Raw genomic sequence first — 19,390 nt, 5'->3', positions numbered from 1 at the left:
GAGGGGCCCCCGAGCCAGGGCGGAAGGGGGTCAGCCGGCACAGCCGTTACGGCATCAACCTGAAATGTTCTTTTGATCGCCTCCTGCCTCCAGGGGATGGATGTTTTATGATATTCCTAAAAAAAAACAACGTTTTTTTGCCTCCACAGTGATTTTGCAACTCGCTGTGACTCATATGACCGAGCCGGAATTCTGGGCCATTATGGAGTTTTCCTCAAGGACAAAGGAAATAGGAGCGCGCAGGAGCGTGAGGGAGAAGGCAAAAAATCCAAATTAATCCAAGAAATGGGCGTGGCCATAACTTTGACATGCGTCAGCGTGCAAAATATTTGATTAGTAGTCAAAGCGATGACACATTTCAAGTTACATGGCAAAATGCCCTTGATGAGGAAATGTGTACATACTTAACTACTATCCAGAGTTGCAATACCAATCATAATCATCATAGAAATTTGATTTCATATTTTTATCAATGAAAAAAACTATTTTGGGGTCATTGTGTCATTAAATGTGGGCATATTGGGACAATACTTAGACATTTAGAAAGCCCTCGTTGTGTGCTTTAATATGAGATATGACTTTTTTTTTTCTTTACCATATTTGATCCCGTCTGGAGTCAATTGGAACCAAACGCGGCCTCCATTAAAACACGTTTATGGAGATCATTTCACAGGGCATATTAACAAAATATGGACCTGAAGCGCGCATTCAATGACACACACAAAGAGCAAAAAGTTTGGCTTACTGTAAGCAGAAGGCTGTGTGGCATTAATTGCAAAGATCCAATCGTGGTGCTGAGTGTCATTACCTTGGACGTCTTCTTCTTCTTCTGTTTTATGACAGTTGTCAAACAACTCGCGGTGCACTACCGCCACCTTCTGGAATGGAGTGATTTAACTCACTGTTGCAGAGCTCAATGAAATATGCCACTCAAAGAAATATTGGATTCTTATCTGAAAGATTTTTCAAATCCTTTTTTAGCATTTGACCGGTTGGTCCAGTGCGGGTTGGATGTTTGGCTGTTCCCCCTCCCTGGATTTTCCAGGCCGCTTCCCGTCAAGAGGCCCCTGTTTGTGTTGGAACGGCCAGCGGATTGTTCGGCCAGAGGCCATAAAACGAGCGGGAAGCAAAGCAAAGTGAAAGTCATTCTCCTCACTTGGAATGGAAATAACCCGAGCACGTCGACAAATGCGTCAGCACTTGACACGCAAAAAACACAAAGGGCTGAAATTTCATAAATATTTATGACATATCAATAAACAGAAAGACTTACTTTCACAGCGGTGGTCTACAGCACTTGTTTCAAATAACTGCTCCAATAATCATCGTCATAACAACAATAATAATAGTCGTCATCATCGTCGTCGTCGTCGTCGTCATAATAAGCTCTGCTTCATAATTTGAGGCCACATTTGATACACAAACATTTACAAGTAGTACTTGGCATTAAAAACAATGGCGGTACAATATTTTTAAGACACTTGGTGTTGGTTTTTTTCCACGTGTGTGTGCGTGTGTGTGTGTGTTTTGTTTCATTGGATAGCACAAAGAGGTTCAGCAACGATCCAACAACAACAGCAACAACAACAAAAGAGCCAAAGGGAGGTAGACAAAAGAAAACAAACAAAGAAGCGATAAGACGGGAACCCGGCCGTCATAATAAACATGAGAGTGGAGGACCTTTGTAAACATTGCGTAACATTTTGCATGTGTGTGTTAACATTTCCTGGTTTGAGGAAGTGACGAGGTCATGCAAAGTTCTACGAAGGCTGCCGCCCTTCAAAAGCTGATTTTGTTCATGGATTGATTGGACTTCAGATTGTGATGCTGAACGGTTTCAAAAGGGTGCATTTGGAAAAAAGTGCTCGTTTAGAAATACGGCCAACCCCGTTGCTATATCGCAGTTCGTTTGAAAATGATCTTTTACAATGTACACTTCGAATTGGTGCCAATTTTGTTTCCATTTGCTTCGGAGACGTTGGGCAAAAAAAAAACTCTGGTGCGCATTTCTTGTAACGGATTTGGACTCTGGTTACCTGGAAAAGGACTACAATCGTGGCTGCTAGCGCCAAGCCCTGAAGGAGGTGACGCAGATTCCGCTGGCTGCTGGGAAATGGCACTTTGGGGAAGGAAAGTCCTCCAGCCCTCGTTTCAACCTGTGAAAGGGCAATCAGCCGGAGAAGAGACCATTTCTGCTCTTCTTACTAAATAAGAGAATAAAGTAGATTTGTTTTGATAGAATACATCTAGAAATACGCTTCATGGCGCCACTTTGTGTACAAACAGACTTCCACAAGCGACATTTTTTCCAAAATATAATCAGCACATCGCGTGATGCCACACTTGAATCATCAAATTGGGGTTGAACCTGACACCGCTGGCCACTCTTTGGGTATTGATTACGAACACTCGCACACCGACACATCCGTCGGACGCGGAGGCCATCTTGAATGAGGGGAGACAAAAATAACATGAAATAAAAAAATGAAATACATTTGCATAAAAAAAAAAAGACAAAAAAAAACCAGCAACCCAAAAAACCCCCACAATAGTCTACTACTCACAGAAAATTTGGATTCTTGAGCTTATGGGGGAAATTTCAGGATCAATACACGAGTTTCACTGGTGACCTTTTCAAAGCGTTTATCTGGTTGTTGACTGTTTCGGGGTCTAACAATTACACCGTAACACGCACACACTCTCTCCATCTATATGTCTATTTTTTCTATATGTCTTGAAATGTCAGCCCAAAATCCCATTTTTTGTGAGCAGTGTCAAAAGGTACACGAGTGAGAGAAGTGCACAAGGGGATTGTCTTCACTTGAGGTCCAGGACGTCTTCCTCGAAGGACGCGGCGAGGGCGAAGGCGCCGGCCAGGGGCGGAGGACTCTCGGCCCCGAGCACCGATGTCTCTGGCGCCGCCTCCAAAATAGAAGCCGCGTCCAAGTCGGCGTCGTCGCCTGCCTCCGAGTCCAATCTGATGAGCGGGAAAATTGCCCAGATGAGCTCAGATGAGCTCACTGCATCGGACGGTTTCATATTGTCAGCCCGACCGAGTCGGACGCCATCTGACCTGTCGCTGTTGGTGGACATTAGCGCTCGCTCTCTGGGCTCCTCCGCCGCCACGTTCTTTTTGCTGGCTTTCCTCGCTTTGGACACGCCGCCGTCTGATTTACTGCTCGGTTCTTCTGTGAGACCTGTTAAAAAGATGCGTGCGTGTGTTATTTATATAAACAATATTGCAGAAAGACGCGCAAAGGATGTTTACCCAGCAGCTCCTTGCGCGTGCGGCTCGCTATCTCCTTGATTTCCATGCGGGACAGGGAGAGCGAGTGCGTGGCCGAGACGAGGGGACCGGCGCACGCCACCGGGGCGGGAGCGGCGGGCGGCGCCGTCAGCACCTTGTTGACCAGCGGCGATTTGAGCGGCCTCTCCACGCTCCGGCCCACCAGGTTGCACAGGGGGATCTTGAAGATGTGCTTGCACGCCGACTCGCCTGGAAGGAGGACACAAGAGAGCTTGAGCACAATAAAAATATGCGTAGGGAAACAAAACATTTGAAAATTTGGGTTTCTTTGGAGCACGGCCAAAACAAGCTTTGGCAGCTGCCGGTGGCCGCTGGGGGGCGCTGCTGCCGCTCCCAAGAGCTATCTAATGAAATGCCAGCACACGCCTTGCGGCTTATTCGGGTCAGTCGGGTGATTGGCGTCATCCGGCCAATGAGATGGGATTTTATTTTATTTTTTTACGAGGGCTCTTAGTGCTAATTGCTGCAATGACATCACCTGACCCCGCCCCACACCTCCCCCAAGGAGCTCCACCCCCCTCATCCACTTCCTCCTCCCTTTTGGAGGCGTCGTTATTTGGACTGGGGTGGACAAAAGTCTCCATGGCGACAGTGCAATCTATAAATCACCCCCCCCCCCCCTTTCCATAGCGACTTCATGTGCTTTCAGGCACCAACTACTCTGCACGCAATTTGGAGCTTTGTCATCGCAGCGCTGACTGAAGCGTCGCTCGAACAATTCAATTTGAAACACGACAAGACAAACTTGGGGTTTCGAATCTGGGTAAGGCTTTTACATTGGGGTTAGGCTTTCAAATGATGAGGTAAGTCGAAAAATAGGACAAGATAAGACATGAGACATTCACGTAACATTCCGGCGACGTCGTTCACGATACCTTCAGCGTCCTTAGACGTGTAAAGCGAAAGCTTGGTACCGTAGGGGATTCGTATGGAATCTGAAAGCAAACCAAATACCTTATTGGCCAAAATCAGCACCTGGTGGGCTTTTTCTTCTCCCAGAAGGCTTACCGTCCCCGAGGGGCGAGGGGAAAACGGGCATCTCGTAGCCGGTGGGCGTCTGCGGGGAACTCTGCGAGCTGGCGTCCCTGGAACTGCAGTTGGAGGCTGAGCTCACCGGAGCCGACGACACAAAGTAGATGTCCGACTGCCAAGATTGAGATGAGGGAGAGCAGACTTCACTTTGTGCGTGAATGAAACACGAGCGTGTTGTTATTGCCCGGCAACCCAACACGTCGACCGACGGCCCCGCTGTTTCCCGGCGGGCTCGTAAAAGCGGGTGAAACCGGAGCGCTGAGACGGCATTATGCGCCGATGCTGAAAGGAGGAGAGCCCAACGCTGCTGCCATAAAGTGTGGCGACCACAAAAGGAGATTGGTGGACAACCCAAAAGAACCCACAAGGACATCCAAAGGACCTCATGAGTTCCGCTGTCCGAAGAAGGCAAATACTCCGCTCCACATTCTCGCAAAAAATCCAGTACTGACCCGCGAAGAGGCCAGCTGCAGCTCCGGGACCACCGCCGTGTACACCAGGTTGCCGTTGACCACCAGGCGGATCTCGATGGAGTCGGTGGTGAAAGCCAGGATGTATGGGAAGGCGCACACTGGAGAGGAAAACAAACACCGGCGGAAGGATGATAGATCAGCACATGATATGCTGCCCCCTACTGATCTGGAGTGTGAAATGCTCATTACATTTTGTAAAACAGTTGCTTGAATGTATAGTGTGTAATGTGTGTGTGTGTGTGTAAATATGGGAAGGCGCCGCTAATGAGCGTACATGTGCGACGTGCGGCATGGCGCTCCATGGCGACGGCAAGCGCATGTGGCATCGCCATGGCAACGTACCAATAGCGTTGGGCATCTGGTTCCAGCTGAAGTGGAAGTCGGAGGCGTTGGACTGGATCATGGGCGTGGAGCCGTTGAAGGGACACACTTTCTTGTACGAGCAAATATCTGTCAAAAGAAGCAATTAGGAATGACAATTTGTTGGCTGTGGAAAAAAAAATGGGACCTCGGTGTACGCACAATTGTAACACAAGAGCAGCCCGGCCTCGCCATCCTCGTACACGTCGATAGCCGCCACAAAATTGACCTGAGAAGAGGAAAGCGCCATTGTAACAAGCAAAAGCTTTCTTCCGTGGCATTTCACCTGCTACGCTAGCATTATGCTAGCAGACGTTGGCGAAACAATTCTGTAGTTTGCTGGAAATGTACGCCACGCACGCACGCACGCACCCTGTTGGCGTCGACATGGTGCAGCCGGTAGGCATCGCCTGTGCTCTCGTTGATCAGGTCAAACTGATGCTTGTAGCCCACGCAGATCATGTTGTCGTTCTCGCCCGTCGGCCCGTCTACCAGCGCCATCACGGCGGGCGGGTCGCACAGGCAGATCTCCTAGCGGAAAGGAGCGAAACCCATCGGGTGACATTTCCGTCATCCGCGGTCTGAGCCCGTGCGTGGCGGCGCTGTACCCGAATGTACTGAAACTCCTCCACCGGCGAGTCGGCCCCGCCCACGGCGCTGAAGCCTTCGAAGCGTTTGCGGGTGATGAGGAGCAGCTTGTTCCGGATGGCCGCCACGATCCTCAACTCCGAGCCGTGGTGCGTGTTGATGGAGTACAAATGGCAACCTGGCCGCACGGGCCGAGGCTGTCAGAGTCACGTGGGCGGCCGGTCGGCCGGTTGGCCGGTCGGTCAGGGCCTACCTTTGGTTTTCTCCAGTTTATTCTCCCGGCTATCGCACTTGCCCCGGGCCTGTTGGCGCTCCTCCAGGCCTCTCCTGAGCGTGCTCAGACGGAAGACGTACAGTCGAGCGTCCTTCCCTGGGACAGACACGAGCCTTCATTTTTACGCTGCCGCGTCAGCAGAAGTAGCCGTAAAATGTCAGGAAAATACTGATCGTCTATCTTGGGAGACAACGAGTATGAATATTTGGCCCCGCCCCTGCAGTGACAGTATCGACAGAACAACAAAATACTGCGATGGCACCGTCGGGCCTGGTTATCCTGGAAGATGCGCGTTTCCTGGGAGAAGCCCGTCGAGGAGCCGTAAAATGTCGGGGTAAATGCGGCGCTGCGGTGGCGCGGCGCCATCAAAAGCAAATTAATCGCATTTGTCAGGATGAGGCCGAGCGGGAAAATTGATGACGCGCTCTTCGGATGCGGCCGTTTTCCTGCCGCGTGTGTTCTTCAGACACATTTCCTTTGGCTCCTTAAGGATAAACGGAGCCAAACGACAGCACGCTAGCGACGTGACATCGGGTCGATAAGCTCAGTGAGGCAAAGGAGGTCGGCTGCCGCCGACGCGTCCGTCCGCTGCCAAAGCAAAACGCTGCGCAGTGGCGGATCCTCGGCTAGCTTGGGGGAGGAAAAAAAATAATCTGCTTAACTGCCTTCACCTTTGTCTGCTCTGGTGATGAGCAGGTCCTGAGGCTCAAGTATGTGCATCTGCTTCACCGCCAGCGTCTTGTCAAACACCTGCGCCGCCGCCGCCGGGAGAGCCTGAGCCTCTGCCGCACACAATAGCCAGTAGTAAGCCAAAAAAAAGAAAGGTCAAAGCTGACCAGAAAAAACAAAAACAAAGGAAATGACGGGTTGACGTTGGTGGCGCTCACCGGTGCTGGATGAAGGCAGATCAGGGCCTGGACAGGGGAAAAAACAAAACAAAAAAACCACACACACACAGCATTGACATTTGAGCCGCTTTATTTTATGATTGCCAATTGAAGGGCAGAGAGAGATCGACAGAGAGGACAATTGCGATGAACTCACCGTCCAGCAGTAGGACCCCTGCCGTGTCGGTGGCCACCAGCAGCGACTGGCCCCACGAGTCGGCGCACACCACCTCGTGAGGGAACGCGCTGCAGAACGACTGCGACTCCCACGGCTGCCGCACACGTGCAAGCACACACACACGTCAGAGCGGCTCTTTGCGGCCACGAGCCGAAAGGCGTCACCTCTTTTCTGCACAAGCCGGTGGTGACCAGGCTGGTGGGGGCGTCGCCTCTCACGATGGTCTTTAGCTTGAGAGCCTGCGCGGTGCAGAGCATTTGATTTTGGTTCCAATTCTGCGCTTACGTCGCAATCCCGCTTGCGCTTTGACCTGGCCGATCCTGACAAACTCGGCCTGGCGCGCCTCCTCCTTCTTGCGCGCCGACTTGGGCGACTCGGGCAGCACGTCGCTGAAGGAGCGGCGGTTCAGCATGTTCTGCGGGGAGAAAGGGACCTAATGGGTGGCGCCGGCGCAAACACGATGGATGGAGGTGGAAGAAAGCACAAGAGGCGTCTTAGAGAGGCCCGGCACGGCACGGCACGGCACGGCACGGGAAACTGTACTGAAGTCCATTTTTCAGTCATCTGTATTTCAACATGCTTAATAAAACGGAGCGACTAAGTAAACATCTACGTTCATTGCTTTTGTTGACAGTACGAGGCACGTGCGACTTAAGTGCATGCGTACGTGCGTAAGCAGCTTTTGCCTTTTTAGCTTGACAGTGACAGCCAGAGTCAGCTGGGAGGAAACACACACAAAAAAAGGGGCACTGCAGTGGAATTGGGAAGTGTGTGTGTGTGTGTGTGTGTGTGTGTGTGTGTATATACGTGTGTGTGCGCGTGCGCTGTGGTGCAGTACGCAGTGGGACGCAGTGGAGAACACAGTCAGCAGCTTCTCAAGTCGCAGTGGTGACATGGAAGAAGAAGAGGAGGAGGAGGAGGAGGTGGGGGGGTACCCAAAAACCTTTTGGTTCTGGTACCTTGTGCAGGTCGGGCATGAGGTCCTGGTAGAGCGAGCGGATCAACATGTCCAAGGTCCGCTGACGCTTCTGGGCAAACGTCGGCGTCTCCAGTGTGGCTTTCTCTCCGTTGATTACTGTGTGAAGAAATCGCGTTGATTGACGTGGCTCCTCAATCCGCTATCACAAAAATAAATATATACTAAACAATCTTACGTTTGACTAATAAAAAGTCCCTGAATTCGCGGTGGTCCGTAAAGACCGGCGGCGACGGCAGAGGCGGTCCAAACAGCGGGACGCTCTCCTCGGAAAAAATCTTCAACCTGCAATGAGAGAGAAGGGAAATAGTCACCGAAAGAAAAAAAAAAAAATAATAAGAAGAAGAATAAAAACACCGCTTGGAAATTTCTGTGAGGTGCTCGCTTACCTGTAACTGTCAGTCTGGCAATTATAGCGAACTAACGCAAAAATATCTGCGCACGCGCGAGTGAAGGAAACACGGACAAGAAGAGAGACGAAGCGGCCGGCGCAAGGATACGGGTGAAGTGCGAGCGGATCATGGACGGCTTGAAGGACGACGACGCCTCGTCGCCCTCCTGGAACACGATGGTCACGATGTCGTTTCCGATGTGGCGCTTGCGCTCCACCTGCGGCAGGGGGCGACAAAAACACCCGAGTCATAAATGCTGACTCGAGGGCGTAACGTGAGCACACGCGCACCTGTTGTTTGTTCTCTTTGGAGTAGGGCAACATAGTGGACACGTGGAACATGAGCTCGTGGCCCTGATACACCGTGTAGATGGACTTGATCCCCGTAGTGTCGTCTGCGACAACAACCGAGCAAGCCGGTCAAACAATGCCGTGCTCTTCTTAGCTCGCTCACAAACTGATTAGCTTAGCATAGCAAAACACCACTTACTCTTGGTGTCCAGGCCTCCCCGATAGCCGGCCCAACCCTGCAAGGTTATGCTGTCGCCGAGGAGCTTGAGGAACTTATCGAAGCTCTCGCTGCCCATTTCTACAGGGGACAGACAAATGGCGTGGGAATAATGTTTCGCCAAGCGGGGAACCATTTGAGAGTTTACCATTGCTGAACATCTCGTCGTCCGTGAGCTGTCCGTCTTTAGCAAACAGGACACCGAATTTAAAGTTGACGGAGCCCTGCGGAAAGGTTACACTCGTCATGAAAGGCGTGGAAAAAAACAACAACATGTACAAATCACAGTAAGCGCCATCTTTTACCTCCTGCTCCTCCAACACGAGCAGATCCTGAGGAGCAGAAAACAAAAACGTTAGCTACGGTGGCTATCGCTACACGACGTGACTTTGCATGGCGTGTCACGACTTGACATTATGCTACGAGTGCGCTTGAACATCCCGCTCACCTTCTGAATGTCGGGGTTGAGGATCTCCCGCGGGCCTTTCTCAAACCTGTCCATGTTCATGGCACTGGCAAAACGCAAGAGAAGAAAAGGGAAGAGAAGAGAAGAGCAGCGTGGGGCAGATCGCCTGAAGGCACTCTGAGCAAAATGCTAAGCCACTCGGCCTTTAACATGCGGACATTTTCGCAAAGCACCATGCTTGACTGCGTGCGTTCCAATATTGATGAGTGTGTGTCTGTTTGCTTTTTTTTTTTTTTTAAATCCATTCCCAACACATTTCATCTTGCTGTCTGAGTTTGAGCAAGCGTCTCCTCACCTGAGGATGGACTTGACCGATAGTGTTTTGGTGGGGCTGTAAGGGAGGCTGATCTTCAGGGTGCCCTGTGCACGCATTAACCACAAAGAAAAACGTTAAATCCACCGCCAACACAATGTGACAAATGACTCGCACAATGTTGCCAGAATGCTGAGTCATGGTGGTCTGATGTATGTACACCTACATCCATGACTCAAGATGTTGATCAACATAAGCACACCGAAGCAGGCGCTAAGCTCGCGGACATTTCGTGGGTCAATACCGTTTTCCTCCACAGGATGGCTCGGTACTGCGGAACCCGCTGGTTGTTCTGGTCGGACAGGACCACCGACAGGTAGAAGGGGTTCTTCTCCGCATCCGTGCCCACGTAGTTTTGGTGCACTGAAACGAAATAAATACATTACGCCTTGTACTAAGAGTTGAACGACTTTGCCGTGTTTGTGATGCTGCTGCTGCTGCTGCTGTCGGCAGCGCATGTGACATTTTGTCCAACTGACCTTTCCCCAGGAAGTATTTAAAGAACCATCTGGTGTGGTACTCGGGATTTTCCAAGTGCACGTCAGTTCTCCTCCAGGTACCGGGAGCGTAGTCCAAATTCTGCTTATCACACAAATGAGGCCCAAATACGTCAGTCACTGAAGTGATACATGGAATAATAATTGAAAGATGTTTGGTTTTTTTTTTTCCTTGGGGGCGGCAGAAATTCCACATGGTCAGTACCTCATCGGTGGAGCCATTCTCCACGCGGAAGCGCCCCGCCCTCTGAATGGCCCCGTCTGCGTCGCTGGATATCAGCTGCCGGGAGAACATCATTTTAGAAATGCCTACTACAAAAATGTTCTCACACACTACAGAAACACACACGAGTGACATTTTTCTCACTGCTGAAGAAACTGGACATCAGACTGAAGTACGCTCATTGGCGAGGTGTGTATGAGAGGTAATCCGCAAATATGCTTCTGATGGCTCCTCACGCACACGCACGCACGCACACACACATGCACGCGCTGAGTAATGAGGAGGCTCACAAATACACAAGAGGACAAAGAAGTACGGTGGATCATCATCACAATTGCGCTGCATGTTTGGTCGCTAGGCAACCGGACGTATCACTTGTGCCTTTTGACCATCACCCCTGTCACCCACCCGCCCAATTAGCCCCTCCCTCCCACCCTCCTTCTCAACGGAGATCATTGTGAAGACGCAGCGAGGCAAAGCGGCATGACAGAGTTGGTTTTCACGATTCCATTTTGTCTGTGACAATCTGTCCATATTATTGAAAGAAGTACACAAATGCACATCTTGCACATCCAAGGTGATTATTGCTAACGAAAAGTAAACAACAAAAAAAGTCATCGTCAAAAAAAAAACAAGGAGCCGCACGGGGCCCTGGAGACGCAGGTTGCCGACCCTGGCCAATACAAGCACCAACGGGAATCTAGTTGTTTCTATTCAAGCGGCCATGCGTGCGAGCGTTTTGTCATTGCAGGCGAGCAGGTGGCCGCCCGGCTAATAAACAACGGCGCGGCGCAACATCCATATTGATGCAGGCGGGAAAAAGGGCAGAGTTGCCCAGCCAGTGCTGCCGTTCCATTTCAAAGTGTAAAGTGCATGAGGAAGCTGTCTATCCCCCCCCCCCCCCAGCCCCATCTTCCTCGTGCAACATTAAGCATCTAATGGTGGGATAATGGAGGGGAAGCTGACTGAGTCTTTCCTCGCCGCTCCTCGCCACCCGCCAGAAGAGAGACGTATGGAGGACGCAAAGCCATCGCCTTCCACCGACCGGGCTGGACGTTTTAACAAGAGAGACGGACACAAATCAAGTCTTTGAATTATGCAACACCAGAGTGGAGCCTTCCTGGCTCCGAGACACTACACCAAACAAATACAGCGGAACAGAATTGAAATTGTTTTGCGAAGCCGAAAGGTTGACAAAATCCGCTCGTGTTTTTCACGGAAGGAATGAAAATGCAATCGACTGGCCGCAGCTGCAGGATGACATCATTTCTATTCTGTGCAATATCAAAGTGACGCCGATTGAAATTCTTCTTCCGTGAATAAAGCCACCGTCTGCTAATTTCAATTAGCCGGTCTATGGTGTTTTGTATGATATGTAAGCATTAAGCTAGCAAGATTTTGGCGTTTGTATCCCTTTGGCATCACCCCTGACGTCATTTCGGCGGGGAGGTGACAAAGCTGTGCTAAATGACTACATTTGGCGTCTTGTTGTTGATATGGGATCTCATCAGCGGACATGTGGATGCAGCCTCACGATTCCCCGGAGAAGGAGGGCGGGCTGGCGCGCTGGGATAAATGACGTGACATTGGCAGGGTGTGGCTGTGTGGATGGCCCTCGGGGGACTTGGGGGGGGGGCAGATGTGTCACAGCATGGCGCTGGGCATCGTCTGCTTTACAAGATGATTTGTGTATTGCAATTGGGGGGGGGGGCAGTGAGACCAGACAGCCCCATTTGCTCCCCTGCCCTCATTAGCTCATTCGTTTCATGCGACGTGCATTTCTGGCGCTTTCCCTTCCTTTGTAATCAATATGCATTTGTTTCATCAAAAACAACTGTTTCTCATCCAAAATGGAGAAAATGAGATGTTTGTGAAACCAAACGTGCCTTTAAAGATTTTTCTGCTGGGGTGAAAACGATCAAACACTTTTACAGTGACTTTGCTTCATTGTTTTTCTATTTTGACAGTATCAGAAAAGCAGAGGTAGTTCATATTAATAACTGCGGAATCATCTGCTCCGACTTTCATGTCCTGCAGGAAGCAATTTTCTTGTTGTTTGTGTCAACACTAGAAAAAGCAAAGGTAGAAGTGAACATGCGGAATTCGAGCGCCTGCTGCGGCCCAACACAGCAGGCGTCCTCGGGTGTCAGACGCGCACACACACGCGCGCGCACGCACGCACGTCGGCTGGAGAGTCATCCAAAGTGACAAAGCGGGCAAAAAGCCTTAGAGACAACGTTGCCGGTTTGGTGGCGGCCAGCAGACGGGTGCGACGTTTGTTTCCGCCGTTTTGAAATCGAAAAATAACAATAACACAATGCTAGCGAGCTAGGCTATTCTTCGTCCATTGTATAGCAGTTGTGTCGTTTTACTGCAACAGTCGTCTCGAGAGAGCCGATGGACTTTTTTATTTTATTTTTTTTGTTTTCAGTGACCTCATCCTGACTCTGACACAGCACTGTCACACGCACGCGCCCACCCCGAGCGAAGCGTCCGTCTGTCGGTGCTGATTGGCAGCGTGCGCTTTCCCCTCCAGGCTAATCTGGTCCAGAAATGAGCATCCTCCCAGGAAGCATAGCAAGAAGCAATAGTGACTCAACAGCTTCGTAGGACTCCGCAACAGCTTTCTTGCATACTTCCTTCCATGCCAGCCGCGTCACAGCAACAACACGAATCAAGTGCGGGGGAAGACGAGGCAGCGGCGGCGGGCACGGACCACGCCCAGTGCACGCTGACTCATCCGCCCACAGCGGCCGGCCCGTCTGTCCGGGTCAGTCCAGTGAAGGAGAGCAGGAGAAAGACGAGGGAGAGCAACAAAGCTACCCCTAGATTCGCAGCAAACTCCGCCCCCGCCATGCTTACGATGAAATACGATTCGCTCCGATTGCAACGCCGTGCGGCAATTAGCAAACGATACGTTCCCAGTACGCCACACCGTTCAGTCCCTTTTCAGTAGGATACTTTTCCGATTTCAGATTGACTGGAGGTTTACTCCAGATGTGATTTTCCGATAGGCCTCTCTCCTGACGAGCGAGCGCCGCTGTCTCAATCCATAATCAGTATGGTTGACGGTGGCTATGACTCACCAGCTCCACAGAGCCGTAGTGCTTCCTGCTGAAGTCTCCACGCCGGCAGCCCAAGTCCTCCGAGGCTGAGCTGCAAGACAAACACACGCTGGGTAAAGACAAAATCTCTTGATACATGATGATGGCAAAAACTTTTATTTCAAACCAAAATGAATCCATTGAAAAATCACTGTATGACATTTATGGCCATTTTATTTTGTTTTTTTTGTTGCTGCAGGTGGGAGATGATCTTGCTGTTCTTTTCAACGCGTGAATAAAAGAGATGACAATGGTTGAGAAAGAACCAGCTCACGCCACGCCACGCCACGCCACCCCACCCCCGACCGCCCTGCTCAGGTTCCTGGTGGAAATGGAGGCGCTTATATATAATGCACGCTCGGAGCTTTTTCCAGCACATCCAGCCTCACTCACATCCAGTGGGCGGGTCGGACCCGGCCGGCTACTACGCCCGCGCTCCTTTTTCAAGACGCAAGATGAAACGACAGCAGAGAGGCGCACTCATGAAAAAGACGTCTCCCGTTGCAGCAGTTGCCGCCAAGATGCGGTGACTCATTAGCGCCCCCGCTATAGCCGATAAAAATATATCGTATGCCTGCTGTGAACTCCGTTTGTACGGCATCGCTACTCTGCGCGCGTTCAAGTCGCTTGAGGGCTCAAACACACCGCAGTGTTTACGCCGCTCAATGACATGTTAGCATTTCGCTAACTTTGGTTAGACAAAATAGTTCGGCTCACCATTTTTCATTCTGTTTTGTTATACGGATCAGTTTAATAGAAAACTTCATCTGGGGGTGACAAAGAAAAAAGTTGAAGCAAACACATTTGGCCTCTTTTTTGGTAAACTCTTCCTTTTGTTCCTGTCATGTCGTTACAAGATGGCCGTCTATCTATTTCTTCCTACACAAAGGGCAAAAGTTGCGATGACATTGCAGCAAAGCCCCACACAGAGGAGCTGTCACACACACCTCTGCTACAACTGCGACACAACCTCACACGCCGCAAAATTGTCAGATCTAAAAACAAGGTGGCGGAATAAAGTTCACACATTCATCCAGTCGCTATCGTGTTGTTAGCTAACAGAGGAACCATGATGCCAAAAATATCGTGCACGTGAAAAAAACACCATTTTTCCTGGGATGATTTTAGCCAAACACATTTTGTTTCATATGACAGGCGGCGCCGCTGATGCCGTTGGAACGCTGTCGCTAACCAAAACAGCAGCACCTCCAGAATATGTTCAGACATTCTCACGTGTTTGTTATACTGATACAGCCCAGTTGTTTGATTGAATAGCTGCTGCAGACCAAAAGTGGGGTGGGGAAAAAACAAAAAAAACAAAACACAAAACAGTAGTTGTACTTTCGCCGAATGGCAAGACAGTTTTGCACATCAAGCATGCGTCACAAAAGGGCACATGTTGCCTTCGTGGTGTCCAAACTCCAGCAGCACGCCGCTGATTGAATTAACTTCCATGAGTGCAACGCAAACCTCGCTGGCGCATGTAAGACGAGCACGAGGAGGAAGAGGAGGCGCGTACATGCAACAGATGCAAGGTGCAAACAACAGCGGGGGTGGGGGGGGGGATGCACAACGTATGAGAAACATGGTGGCTTTTTACCGCTGATTGAAAGTCAACAGTTTACTGGATGCTGGATCCACGCTGTTCATGTCTACTCCAACAAACTGGTGGAAAAGGGGAAAAAAAAAAAGAAGAAAACGTGCTCCCCTACTCCTCCATGCAAACTCGTCCTCTCCCGGTATTGCTTCTTCTTGTTGTTCTCCGGCGCCCTCCTAAGCGAGCAGCATCCTCATCCTCATCATCTGTGCACACTGCGGCGCTCGCCCGCCGACACTGGCTGATCCAAAACGAAAAAAAAAAAAAAAAAAGCCACTCTGCGAATTGGTGGCTCCGCAGCGCCCGAGGAGAGGAGAGTGCGTTCAGTGCCGCATGCCGCCCTCCCTCTGACCCCCTTGCATGTGTGTGTGAACGCGACACTTTTCGGCTGCTGCCTCTGTGGGAGTGGAAAAGGCGCCCGGTCCACAGCAGAAATCACCCCCCTCCCCCCTGTGACGTCAGCATCAACCACGCCATGCTCTTCTCTTTGCACTTAACATTGGCCCAAAGTGATGTCAGGATGCCGGATGACATAACGGTATCCCGGACAGCGCGGCAGGAAACGAGCAAATGCAACGCAAAGTAAACAAACAAAAAAGCTTCCAGGATTTCAATGAATGAAGATGGACAGCAACAAGCGACCATTCAGCCAGTCAATAATCTATTCCGTCCATCATCCAGTATCCTCCTCAAAACATCCACGGCATATTTTTACTATGCTAGCTCGATATTGCTGATGAAGAAAACTTACAAGGACAAACCTTGAATAATGGGTCTAAAGTTAGATACACTGACTTCCTTTTCATCAACAGTGAGACTCAAAAGTGAATACACACACAGGTGAAATGGAAGCTCAAGTACACCTGACACCATCACAAAAGACCCCACACACAGCAGAGGTGAGCGCATGCAGGAATTCTCAGCTCAGGCTAGACGCCACTGGGCTGCTGCTCATCAATATTTCATCAACAGACATGCGTGATGGGAAAACACCCAAAGCTACGCGAGCGACTTCTTTTTCTCGTCTTTGTCATGACACCCGAGCGGCGGAGTGGCGAGGATGCCGAAAATAGCGCCTTTTGTTAGCCTGCCGTCGGAATCCTTCTACCAGCAGCCTAATTAGACCCCAGGGCCGAGCTTACGCACAACAATGCGCCCCCTTACGCCGACGTGACCATCGTCGTGACCTTTGCGGCGGCGTCAACGAGGAGGTCGCGAAAGTAAGACGCTTGGCCACGGCAACTCTGGGGACGGCAATTTCTTTCTCATGGCGATGACGGTATGCGCTAATTAAGGAATTGTTCCATTTTGAATGGAGCGCATTGTGGCCTTTTTGTCCCTTCAACACCACCATAGCAAAAAAACAAACCAGTTGACATGGACAATGTAGCCAAACGTGGCCTTTTGAGGCTTTCCTATTAAAAGAAGCGCAACATGAACATTGTTGGAATATCGCCCACTACGATTCATTTTAGAGAAAAAGAAAACCTGGCTGGGGTCAATATGTTTTCGCTCCGTCGATAGGTGTGCAGCTGACAGCGGTCAAATCCGCCACCAGGGGGCTTTGTTTCGCAGATCAATTGAGTGCTTTCGCCTTGAAGGCTGAGTTTGACATTTTGAAAGTAACCTTCACGGCGGCGAGCGGACGAGCTGGCCGACGCGAACCATGAAGCCTTTGACACACAAAAAAAAAACTTTGGCCCTTGATGGCCACCGTACTTTGACCTTTTGGTCATTTCAGGCCACCGTACTATTCGTGCTGGTTAGGTCAATCAAAAAAAGTTGGCCTGTTGCCCATCGAGCTTCAAATGCCAGAGGGTTGCCGGGGAAAATGTCATGGAGCGCAATTACCCAAATGACATTTGAATTGCTTTTGGTGCCCTCCGTTAGCATGAGTGTGCTAGTGCCAACAAGAACAATTTTAGAGAAGCAACAGTAACAATATGCGCCGATGGCTGAAGAGAAAATAATATTGGATGCAAACGCATACGTTTAAATGAAATGTTGCGTTCCTTGAAGACCAAGTCGTTTATGAAGTTTCACTAATGACTCTTAAAAATGTTTTAAATATATTTATGTTTAGTGTTGACCCTGTAATTGCCTTGCCTGCCGGTTTGGGTCTCAATCGTTTGATAGAGCCTGCCTTCTTGTGGTAAAAATCTTTCATTACAGCCAAATCACATCAGTTCATCTTGTTTGAAAATGTGTCCAACTATCAATCAATGAATCAATGAATCAATGAATCAATCAATCATTCAATCAATTAATCAGTCCTGCAACTGAACCCTAAGCCTGTTACATATACATTTTTCATTTTCTTATCTATTACATTTTACTCAAAATATTTTCAAAAAATCCACAGCATGAATGAGCAAAAAAACAATCCTTAACCAGATGCTTGTTAAAAATGAACTGAAATAAAATAAAAACTTAAAATAAAACCTGACAAACTGCTTTAAAATAGTCGAAACGGAACTAAGACCAAAGTCAAAGCGAAATATTAATAACTTCAATGAAACATCTGTAACGGCCGACCTTGAAACAAAACACATGCAACCGACCGAGAGCAGCTTTGAAGCGCTGCTGACCTCGAGCGCCACGCCAACTGTACACTTGTCATTTGGGGGGAGGGCGGGGTCACCACCAGGGGGCGTATGCCACAGACGCTCCCACACGCCCGCTCGCTCACTCTCTTTGCGTCATCGGCGGTTGAAAAGCATCCAAAAGCCTCCCAGCGTCCGCTGGCCCGGTTCCAGCCAACGAGAAGGGCCAATGTTTTTCCAGCCTTCCCGGAGAGCTTTTTCATTCAGTGCGAGCGAGCGAGCAAGGCTCTAAATGGAAGCAGATGTCGCCAACGACGAGCAAACGGCGATGCGGCGCTCCAATCAAAGCGTTCAGGCTTGTTGGCCTTTCGTCTTCTAGCTCATAATTTGCGTCTATTTTTCTGGGCGAAGGAAGCGTTTGGCTCACGAGCAGAAAGAGCCCTCAGACTTTGCAAAGGATCCCAACCTAGCCCTAAAAGAGACCCCAACCTTAATCTAAACACCTCCACCATTGCCCAAACTTTCCATTTCAGCATTCTTGCGGTTCTGCTAATTAGCATTTTCCTATTTTGCAAATATTGTGATCTTTGCTGCCATCTTGTGGCATCTATAAGCAATTACAACTCCATGTTTTTAATTGAGGAGGGGGGTGGGGGGGGTTGTTGTGGCATGGCTCGGTCTATTCAATGGTGCAGCCAGTGACACCCCCTCAGCCGTCCCTCAGTGTCCCCGTGCGCTTGACGGTTGGGTGCCCTCATCCCTGATTGGACGAGCAGGTAACCCCCCCTGCCCCCCCCGGACAAAATGAAGCATGACTTGACATCCGCTCTGCAGCAGTTAAGGTGTGCAAAAAAACGCGATACTTGGATGTTTTTGTGAGCAGAAGTGGCGAGCAAAATGCTCCACACATTGGTGCCACATGGCCGAGTGAACATTGGTCCTGGTTCTGGTCCTCCTTAAAGGAAGGCAAGCAGAAAGAGCCGAGCTGAGCCGAGCCTACCTGGTAATCTCGAAGCTGCAGCCCTTGCGGAGGAGCAGCGCTCTCTTCCGCATGATGCCTTTGTCTCTGCCGAGGTAAACATTTTTATCCGAATTCATGAGCGCGCACTCGGTGAACTCCTTCCCCCTTCCCCAAAAGTCCCCCCCTTAAAAAAAAAAAAAAAAAAAAAAAATCCTTTGCGGCTGAAAGTGATCTTGCAGACTTTCTCCTCCTCCCTCCTCCTCCTCCCTCTTCTTCTTCTTCTTCAGACAGGACAAAAAGGTTTGGTGAGGGAGCCGACGAGCGTGCACCGTCGCCGGCCAGTCAACGCCTCCATGCGAGCTTTCGGGGAACTGAGGAGTGAGGCTGAGGGTGGGCTGAGGGTGGACGGGCAGGCGGGCGGGGGGGCAGTTGGGGCTTTCCAGGCGCGAGCGACCGAGGGGTAGCGAGTTGCTCCCTAGCTGGGGACAACTACGCTGCCTCCGTACACAGAGACGGGAGAAAGTGAGCGAGCGAGAGAGAGCGAGCGAGCGAGAGAGAGAGCGAGAAAGAGAGAAAGTGAGAGAGGCCACATTCTTAGTGCACCTGGACAAATTTGCGCTGTCTTTTCGGGGTTGGTATAAAAATTGTTTTTGTTTTGCGATCTTTCAGATTTTGTCAATCTTGACATTGCAGCGTGTTGAACTTGAACCTT

General features: G+C 50.1%; 1 protein-coding gene across 4 annotated transcripts; it reads right to left on the bottom strand.

The window, feature by feature from the left end:
• Window positions 1-1,225: 1,225 nt before the first annotated feature.
• Window positions 1,226-18,882, bottom strand: garnl3 (GTPase activating Rap/RanGAP domain like 3). 4 transcript variants are annotated; one of them, XM_088392803.1, is made up of 32 exons: window positions 18,718-18,882; window positions 13,560-13,629; window positions 10,456-10,530; window positions 10,233-10,332; window positions 9,998-10,116; window positions 9,736-9,800; window positions 9,423-9,486; window positions 9,280-9,306; window positions 9,123-9,198; window positions 8,957-9,055; window positions 8,758-8,861; window positions 8,576-8,684; window positions 8,465-8,510; window positions 8,254-8,360; window positions 8,059-8,174; window positions 7,410-7,532; window positions 7,264-7,338; window positions 7,079-7,193; window positions 6,922-6,948; window positions 6,706-6,816; window positions 6,014-6,130; window positions 5,781-5,938; window positions 5,545-5,703; window positions 5,335-5,401; window positions 5,155-5,262; window positions 4,792-4,910; window positions 4,316-4,451; window positions 4,183-4,242; window positions 3,269-3,496; window positions 3,074-3,197; window positions 2,822-2,977; window positions 1,226-2,445 (listed from the first exon to the last, which is right to left on the bottom strand). In XM_088392803.1, the coding sequence occupies exons 1-32, from the start codon at window positions 18,813-18,815 to the stop codon at window positions 2,400-2,402; spliced, it is 3,204 nt and encodes a 1,067-aa protein (XP_088248929.1). In that variant the 5' UTR covers window positions 18,816-18,882; the 3' UTR covers window positions 1,226-2,399. The 4 variants fall into 4 exon arrangements, with proteins under 4 accessions (XP_088248929.1, XP_088248930.1, XP_088248932.1 ...); XM_088392804.1 differs by having other exon boundaries at window positions 7,410-7,514; window positions 18,718-18,881; XM_088392806.1 differs by lacking the exon at window positions 18,718-18,882 and adding an exon at window positions 15,178-15,498.
• Window positions 18,883-19,390: the final 508 nt, after the last annotated feature.

This window comes from Syngnathus floridae, chromosome 12 (assembly GCF_059516105.1).
Source record: "Syngnathus floridae isolate MCC-2025c chromosome 12, RoL_Sflo_1.0, whole genome shotgun sequence".
NCBI lineage: Eukaryota > Metazoa > Chordata > Actinopteri > Syngnathiformes > Syngnathidae > Syngnathus > Syngnathus floridae.
This window is presented reverse-complemented; position numbering and strand designations above follow the sequence as displayed.

Bases quoted from the DNA above. Each gene is read 5' to 3' on its own strand.
- garnl3 (XM_088392803.1), bottom strand. From the start codon at position 18,815: ATGAATTCGGATAAAAATGTTTACCTCGGCAGAGACAAAGGCATCATG. The intron at 10,117-10,232 runs GTCAGTTGGACA...ATTTCGTTTCAG, and splicing joins TAAATACTTCCTGGGGAAAG to TGCACCAAAACTACGTGGGC. The intron at 7,194-7,263 runs GTGACGCCTTTC...CGTGTGCGGCAG, and splicing joins CCGGCTTGTGCAGAAAAGAG to CCGTGGGAGTCGCAGTCGTT.